The sequence below is a fragment of the Tachypleus tridentatus genome, chromosome 13, assembly GCF_004210375.1.
Source record: "Tachypleus tridentatus isolate NWPU-2018 chromosome 13, ASM421037v1, whole genome shotgun sequence".
Taxonomy (NCBI): domain Eukaryota; kingdom Metazoa; phylum Arthropoda; class Merostomata; order Xiphosura; family Limulidae; genus Tachypleus; species Tachypleus tridentatus.
In genome coordinates, this window is record NC_134837.1 from 23189053 (window position 1) to 23198846 (window position 9794).

The 9794-nt window shown below is 31.7% G+C and overlaps 1 protein-coding gene across 1 annotated transcript in view; it reads left to right on the forward strand.

The window, feature by feature from the left end:
- LOC143240513 (lamin Dm0-like) overlaps nucleotides 1-9794 on the forward strand; it is an 88368-nt gene that overhangs the window by 72015 nt on the left and 6559 nt on the right. The window contains exons 10-11 of the mRNA XM_076483047.1: nucleotides 4197-4316; nucleotides 8643-8768. Coding sequence (XP_076339162.1) covers nucleotides 4197-4316; nucleotides 8643-8768 — 246 coding nt within the window. The remainder of the gene's footprint in view (nucleotides 1-4196; nucleotides 4317-8642; nucleotides 8769-9794) is intronic.

Consider the following 9794-nt stretch of genomic DNA (forward strand, 5'->3'; position numbering starts at 1 on the left):
GTCTCAAATTTTGCCTTTTGCATTTCTTTTTTTGAAGAGTATATTTTTATGACTCAATTTTACAAGCTGTGGAGCCCTGAATAACCAGTCCAAAACTGAGAATTATGCCTCTAATGTAATTAGTGCTACATCCAAAGTCATTAAAGAAACAGTTCTATCACAGCGAGTTATTATTACCACCACCAGATTTCATTATTCTTTGGTGACTGCTATATAAGGTTTTTATTGCATTTATGTAATTCTCAATAACAGTTTATATGTGTACCATAAACAGTCATAAAATAAATTTATTCAGTAGGAATAATTGTTATGTAAGGAAGATGACATCTGATTTTCACATCAAACCAATGCATAGGTGCAAATAATAAAGAAACAACTCATTTCAACTTATGTAATAAATGTCAAACAGTGATTGTACTAAGTTATAAACCTTTTACGTTAAAAACAATCATTAGCATTTGTATATACGTGTACATTACATTTTTATAAAGCATTTTATGATGAGATATAATTAGTGTGTGAACAGAAAATATAGCAAGTAAAATGATTATTTCAGAATAGGTGTGTAAAATACAATTGATTGGATGTCAGAATATTTTGTATACCATTGTATATGGTAGAAGTAAGAGCTATTTATTATTGTTTTTGGGCTTTCTTCTTTTTCATTGTTTTCTTTTACTGCCCACTACTTTTCTTGCTTTCATTTTCCACAAAATCTTTGGATCAACAAATTCCAGGAACAAACATTCTTTATAAAATCTTTCCTAAACTGGAAACTCTTCTATTCCATAATATTTCACTGAGGTTGACCTTTTAAATAGAAATTTCATAAAACAAAGTTGCAGAAAGACATCTGAAGATGTGATGTATATTTGATCTTGCACTTAACATTAATAATTATGGATTATTTTTTAGCAGTAGTTTTTGTTCACAAGAAGAAATTGTAGAACAAAACTTTTTTTGGGGTGGGGTGGGGGATTTAGAGTGGAATTAGCTTTATCTCAACTATCCCATCATTTTGAACAAGGCCATCTGGTGGTGTTACTAAATATCTATTTCCAAGGCTTATAACTAATGCATAAGGTTTTATTTTAATATTTGTCAAATGTTTGTAGTCTTTTAGAGCAAATTCTTTGGTGTCACAACCATACATAATGGTGTCATTGATAAATTTTGGAGGATGTAACAATTTTTTGACTGTCTGTGGCATTATGTAACATTGTACTCCCCATTTTGAGATGCAAAGTTAGAAACTGTTAATCTGTTTTCTGTGTTCTTCAGTAAGTGTTCTGTGTTTCAGTTTCACTCCTGTTTCTGTATCTGAAATATCTGGCTGTTGCACATTGGCAGTGCAGTGTTACTTGCTGCATAGTTTTGAATTTTGTTTCAGTTTTTCTTGGAATCTTCATTCTTGTAGATTTTAGTCAGTAAAGTGCTTGATGCATGCTAATGGTTTTTATTTTTTCATGTTAGTTTGTGAATATATTTTAGTGTAAGTTTGTATAACATCTCAACTCTTTGACATTTGTTCTTGTATAATCTGGACTGAGATTTGTTTGGTGCTTTTAACCTGAAAATTTAGTGCCTAAATTTATATAATTTTCAACACAACTTATAATATTGTCAGAAATAAATTAGCTTGCTTTTTAAATAAATAAGTAATGACATTTTGGCTAGGACATGCATTTATATGTAGCATTTCTTATAACTATAACTTGAGAACAGCACTTTAATTACTTGATTCTGGTTTGATTAAATAGTCAAGTGTTCTCAGAATTTTTCTTGTATTGGTGGGAACTTTTATTTTCACTTATTTACTTCTTGAATGCAAGTTATACAAACTAAATTTCTCATGCTTTAAATAAAGTAGGTTCTTTTGTTCTATCACAAAAACTGCAGCATATCATGACATTCATGAACATCTGTGTATTAATTTTCTGCTAAAATCTAATAAATGTCGTATTGTTTTCTTGTTGCTCCAACTATCAAAGCTAACTTTTCAATATTGTCTTATGTAGTCTTCACATAATAGAATTGTTTCCCTCATATATGAAACAAATAAATAAAACTAATGATTGTATGGGTTTCAGTTGTTTTTGTGATAATCCAATATGACTGTGATGATTGTACATACAGAAAGTGTTGAATACTATATAACAGATGATGAAATAATCAGATTATGAATGATCATGAAATGCTTAATTTACTGTAACATTAGTAATTGAGAACTGCAAAGATTGATGAGAAACTGACTTAAACCTCATTTATCAAATTCTTACCTGTCCTGTTTTGTTTTTTTTCTTATGAATGTTGGAACCATCACAACTGGAACAAACTATAAAGTCCAGTTTTAAATATGAGGATATGTTTTAAGAACTGGACTTTCCATCAGTGAAACAAAGATTGTCCTAAATAATATAATGAAACAAAGTAATATTCGCACAACGTATTGTATACAAATTCATTTGTTGATTATCATCTGCTAAGTTAGTGAAACTAAGTAAGAGATTTTGACAAATATATCTGGAAAAAAATTGCAAATGGATCTGTTGACAAAACCAACCTGTATATTTTTAGTACACTCAGCCTCATTTATTGACACCAAATAGCTACAGTGCACTCTCAACTTCAAAAATATATAAAGGATGGATACACACAAACACAGTTGTGATCAACAGTTGCACCAGAAACACAATATTTTGTAATTATTTTATAAGAGCTAGTAGTAGGATAGATTATAATGTTGAAAAATTGTGTAAAGTAGACATGTCAATTACAGTAGTTTGTGTTCTTTCTGTTTCAGTCAACCGTCACAGTTTGAATTTACAGCTGATCAATCACATTACAACTGCATCTGACAGTTGTTAGAAACTGTATTAAAACACTAGCTTTAATGTTTTTACTAAGGTACATATTCATGTGATGTCATTAGTCCACAAAGTGAGTTTATGTGATACGAGAAATGATTCACGAAAATTGGTGCTCACTTTGATAACAGTGGTTTCTCGTTGGATGATGGTTACTGAGAACTCCACCCACTCATTTTCATTTTTAAAAACCTTATCAGTGATAATAAAGATAATTACAGTGCATTACTGATGTACCAGGCAAGATATGCTTTTAAAAAAATGACTAAAGTTTGAAAAAAAAGCTTTTTTTTTTATCAAGCTGTGTATATGTACTGTTACAGTTTAACAGTAGGCATGTCAGTTGACTGTAAAAGCAGCTATTTTCTCAACCAGTGAAATAAATACATAGGTAGTCACATTTTACAAAATGTCATTGGGCATTATGCATTTTTGATTTTGTATGTTTTATTTCTCAGTTATCACAATGTATTGTATTTGAAGTGAGAAGTAATTACCCAATAAAGTAATAGTGTAAACTTTTCATGTTCATCCTGAATTTTAAATAGGTAGTCACATTTTACAAAATGTCATTGGGCATTATGCATTTTTGATTTTGTATGTTTTATTTCTCAGTTATCACAATGTATTGTATTTGAAGTGAGAAGTAATTACCCAATAAAGTAATAGTGTAAACTTTTCATGTTCATCATGAATTTTAAATAGGTAGTCACATTTTACAAAATGTCATTGGGCATTATGCATTTTTGATTTTGTATGTTTTATTTCTCAGTTATCACAATGTATTGTATTTGAAGTGAGAAGAAATTACCCAATAAAGTAATAGTGTAAACTTTTCATGTTCATCCTGAATTTTAAATAGGTAGTCACATTTTACAAAATATCATTGGGCATTATGCATTTTTGATTTTGTATGTTTTATTTCTCAGTTATCACAATGTATTGTATTTGAAGTGAGAAGTAATTACCCAATAAAGTAATAGTGTAAACTTTTCATGTTCATCATGAATTTTAAATAGGTAGTCACATTTTACAAAATGTCATTGGGCATTATGCATTTTTGATTTTGTATGTTTTATTTCTCAGTTATCACAATGTATTGTATTTGAAGTGAGAAGAAATTACCCAATAAAGTAATAGTGTAAACTTTTCATGTTTATCCTGAATTTTAAATCCCATACATTTCTACTGTAGTACAAAGGTGGCATAATTGCAGCCATGACTATTATGCTGTTTTTCGTTTTGTAACAATAATCCTTGAAAACCATATATTTATTCTAACTTTAAATACAAGCATTTATGGTGATGTTTTTCTGTCTTTTTCTCAAGGTGTGGAGTTCTGACAGTGGAGTTGCCCACAACCCTTCAGGAGGAGATGTTGTGATGAAAGGTCAAAAATGGGTCATTGGTGACACCATGACTACCACTCTACTTAATGCTAATGGAGAGGTACCTTTTCCTAAAGTGTTTATACTGTTTTACTACTGATGCAGAAACTTTTATTTGCTATATTTTCCTTTTATTTATCAAACAGAAAGTTGCTCTGAGAAAAATATACATTCTAAAGGCATATACATATGCTTTCTTTAGTGAGATTCTTTGAGTTGTGCTGTTACATTAATAAAAAAGTACATTGTCTGATAACAGTTCAGTTTCTCTTTCTTACTTCTTAATAATTTGTATTTTTCATCATATGTTTAACCATGTTGCTTATATTGATGAAAGTTTGTATCATAAAAATACTCCTCTTTTGCCAAATCCTAATTTAAAAAACAAAATTCTACAAATGTTCTTAAGCCTTGCTTTCTATTCCATCTCTCTACATCAAATAAATATATACTTTGTACTTTTTACTGTTATATTTGTTTTATTTAATCTTCATCAAGATTACCATAGTAAAGAAGAGAAGGGATGTTATTTTAACACGTTGATTTGGAATAAATTTTATATAGATTCATACAGCCAATTATGATAGCCCTCAAAACTTCTGAATTCCACCACCATTGTATGGAAATTTTAAAAATCTAAATGTGGTTACGTTTTTGATCCCTTGTATGATTTTGCCAAATATCAGGTAAGTCTGTGGATCCTGTTTTTTGACCTCTCATGTAAGGCCTTTAAAATGTACACAATTGAACATATTGTTTTGGTTGTTTTTGTCTTAATACCAGCTTTTGAGAGTATTGGTTTATTAAAACTCTTCACTCATATTTATGGCACACATCATGTACTTCTCCTCCCTCCTTGCATTCTTTTTGTAACTGCCAGAAATGTTTCTTTCTGATATGATATGTTTTATACAGTCACATAAATAGCTATTCTTGTTAGTGCTGCAAACTTTTTCACCCTACATCACAAGCCTTGAATTACCACCTACCTTACAATCAACTGGTTCAACTGCATCTCACATGTAAATATCATGTGACAAACCTCAACCAATAAGAGTGCAGTATATTCTCCTGTATGTATGCAACTCTCTCTGTTTGATTCTACTGAACTATCACTTCTCATATGGTAGTACTCCTGTCAAGACATTTTTGTAGTACTGTTCAGTCATGCTTTTTTGTTCAACTTTATGATTTGCTGTTATATTTTTCTTTTCTTTTTTAAAGTTAACTTTTCAGATAATTTGTTTTTCAAGTTCTTTTTTCTCTTATCATTCTGTTGTATTTGATTTTTATTGTCACTTGTTTTTTGACTCATTGATTATTGTCCACTGTGAAACTGATCATTATATGAGTCAACCTGTTTCTTCTGTTCTTGCCCTTATTCCTCTTGGACTTACCAAACTTGTTTGGCTCAGTGGAGATTTTGACATCCTTTTTCCTCCACCTTATTTTGTTATGTCTTCTTATATCTTTACTGTGGAATCATCTTGGCCTAATACAGCTTCTTTGGAATGATTTCTTGGATATGTTCTGGTTTACCTATTTCTACAATATCATATGATCCCCTTTTCTTAGATATTATGGTTCATTTTATTTCTCAGATTATTAATGGTACCATCATACTTCACCTTTCACAAGCTTCAGATCAGTTTGCTTCAATCTACCATTGGACTGAATGTTCATTTCTCGATTCTCAACACTTAGAATCACTTTTACCTATGTGGGAGGCAGGCTCTGATAATTTATCCCACACCCAATTTTTCTCAACTTTGTCTTACCCTGTTGATTCTTTTATAGTACTTTGAGAGATTCTATCCTGTGAAAAATAATATATCTGTGTAACAATCAAAGTTTTTCTCAACTTTGTCTTATCCTGTTGATTCTTTTACAGTACTTGTCTACTATCCACTGCCTTTCTTGGGTGTTGCACAGATATATTATTTTTCACAGGATAGCATCTCTCAAAGGACCCATGTCTTCTTTGGCTCTATCTTTATACACATGGTTTTCTATTGTTGGGATCTCCTAAGAGATATGTTGTTTTTTCTCAGGTTTGTTTCATTATTTCTGGAACTTATGTAGTGTCCCTTTTATTCATTGGTATGTTTTCGGTAATATTCCTGAGACTGGAATCCAATGTGGAGACAGCACAATAACAACATACTACCATTGGTTTATTGATGGATTGTTTCAGAGCTTAGACATGCACTTGTTACTGTTTCCTGTCTTTACAACTCATTCCTATTCCTTCTTCCAGGGGTTCCTGATCTCATCATTTTATTCAGTGCAGGGAACATTTTCCACATCCCTCAATACCAACTTATGTTTGTTTTGGTCTCCAGTTCCTTCATCCTCTTGCACTGGTGATTGATGCAATCAGTCAAAATTTGACCAACAAATACCTTTATGTTTATCTTCCTGTCTGTCTACTTCTCAGCGTGTTTTTGATCATCCATGCCACTCTGTATCAAGTCCTTCTGATTGTTCTGTACTAGCCAACACAACCATGGTTTCTGCAGCTGATTCATTTACAATCTGCAATTCATTACCATTCTGTTACCTCTTCCTTTTACTCCATTCATTGTACATCAGTCTTTCTCACAAGTATTTCATCCAGTTTTTCAAAATCTCTTTCTTCATGCCTGGTTTTTATCTGGTTCTACACAAGGATATCTGGTTTGTCCTGGTATATTGCTTCTTTTTTTTTAGCTTGTTCTGTTTGCCCTTCCTTTAAAGATATTTATCAACATAAATGGAATGTTTCTTTTATCTCCTCAACCATAGGTTATTGGACTGTCTTATCCCATCACACTTTTCATTTTTCCATGTACCATAAAGGCTTTCTCTTTTTGCCCTTTCTTTATTGTTGCATTTCTTCTGGATTGGGAAGCTAAAGTGGTTCTTCACTGCCTCACTTGGCCTCCATTTTAACCTCATTCTAGATTCTGTACTTATCCCTTAAGACTTGATTTTTCTTCTTCTTTTTTAGCCTGTGGATGTTTTGGATTGGATTTGTCATTGACATTTCATGTACTTCATATCATTCCACATATATTCTCCTTAATTTCGATTGACTTTTCCTTCCCAAAACTTTGTAGGCTCAGAAGAGTGAATTTTTCTTGTCATCAGTTTCACTTCCTTCTATTTCCACCTTTACCCTCATTCAGATTTGGATAGGCCACTGTCAATGATTTATGCTCTTTATCGTTACATTGGTCACATGACTTCTCTCCTTGGTGCTTGTTTTCAGCTGTTCATTTATTGAGAGAAATGATCTATTTGTAACGTTTTTTCCTTCCATCCTGACCAATCTGTTCTTCTAAACTTGAGGTGAAGACTTTATGATTCTTTTCCCTATCTCCACAGGAATGTTGGTCTAAGGTCAGTGAGGTTTGGATTGTAGTTCACTTGCTGGCAGTTGGATCCTCATTCCTACCTTCACACAGATGTTACTTCCTGATGGCTGGATTTTAGACTTGATGCAGTTGGCTTGTTGCGCATGTTCTCTCATACTTTTAACCTAGGGGCTCATACTTTTACTTCCATCCACATTGCAGCAGTACTTACTTCACTGAATTAAGATTTGTTATATTGTAGCTCAGATTTGTATCCCACTATTGTTCTTTCCTGTGTGGATGTTTTCCACCCATGTCTGTGACACCTAATTCCTCACTGGGCAAAGTGTTGTAACAGATGTAGTACAATCTCCCATGTATGATTCTCTGCTGTGAGGATCTACTCTTTTACAGTGCTCTTCAAACACTTGAATAATTCCTCATTGTATTTCCCTTTTACTTGCCCTCCACCTACTCAGTGTGGGATCTAGTTATTTATGTGAAAGGAGGTAATGTGTGATATTGGAAGTTATAATATTCCTGTACTGAAAATATATTTTTGTTTGGTACTTACTTCCTTTCATATTTCAAACCCTTCCTCCCTGCTGTAAGTTGGTGCTTCCATTTTCTGCCAAAACTCAGTTTTAGTTCAGTAGAATCGAATAAGGGGAGTCGTGTCCATCGGAAGAGTATGTTGCACTCTTGTTGGTGAAGGATAGTCACAGGACGATATACAAGCGAGACATAGTTGATTGTAATATATGTTGGAACTTAAGTCTTGTGGCATGCAAAAACAGTTTTTGCATGTAGAGGGCAGCACTAAATGAGAATAGCTATTTATATGTGAAATAGGTAAGTACATATTGGAAATATAATTTCAGTATAGAAAAATTATTACCAAGTTGACTGTGGGATTAGCTCAGAAATTCAATAAGCATAGATACATACAATTGACAGATAAAATATAGTTGATTTTATGAAAATTTTTGTTCTGTAGCTTGGCCAATGTCTTAAAAAGTATGAATGCATTCTTTTGTATTTGATATTTCCAGGAAGTGGCAGTCTATGAAACTTCTAAGAAAAAATTAGTGTCACTTGCTGAGAGAACCACAGATAGTGGAACATTCTTGGATCCTTCTATGCAGTCAGCAAGAGAAGAGGATATTTACCATCAGCAGGTTGTGTGACTCTTTTTTTCTGTTTATCTTTTATTTTCTATACTTATGTAGGTAATGAAAGCTCTCGTGTTCTATAAATCGTTTTAGAAACAAAATGCAATGGGTTTTATAAACTACTAATGTGTGCAACAACTCATATTTAGTTTGCAAGACAGATTCATTAGCAGCATTTCATCTTTTGTTTTTTTTTCAAAGTCCTTACAAGTAAAAGTTTAAACTTGGCACACAGATTAGTTAATATTTTACCAATGTGTAATTTGAGCATGAGATGAGATACCACAATGTAACTGCTAAAGATTTAAACTCCTCAATGTGGATTAGCCCAGTATAGATTAGAGCAAGGTTTGTGTTTAGTAAAAAAGTTTAAACCAGCTGTTTCATATCTAAAACACTGTTTTTTATAATGCTTTTGGTAAAAAATTTTTAGATATAACATTTTCAAGAATTAACCTTCAAGTCATAATAATTACACTTTTTGGACTTGGAGGAAGTGTATCACTTATTATCCCTGGAGCTTTTCCTTTTCACAGCAGAAATACTTCCATTCACTAGAACCAAAATAGTATTTAATTTAAAATAAAAATGTTTGCATTATTGAGTTTTTTAATTTTTTGTGTTGTGCAACTATTTTCAACAAAAATGTAAGAAAATATTTTTTTACTCTCAAATTTGAGTTCTTTTTTTAGTATTGATCTTAAATTTCCTTTTATATATGCTGTCAGTTTCAACTTGACTGATATTCATTAATACAAGTATTTCAGTGCTTTATTTTACCAATTGTGTTATTCATCACTTCTGCTATAAATCATAAGAGAAACAGTGAAAACTGGAAGAAAAAAAAATGTATCGCTTATAAACTGGTTTGTCACATTGGCATCGTGTCAGGCTAGGCAACAGTAGTTTTGATCTAAATGAATTTATATACAATAAATTTACTTTCTTTTCAGTAAGTTATAAATTATTTTAAGTGCCTTGTTTAATTATGAAATCCTTAATTATAATATTCAGTAAACAAGATAACTTCTT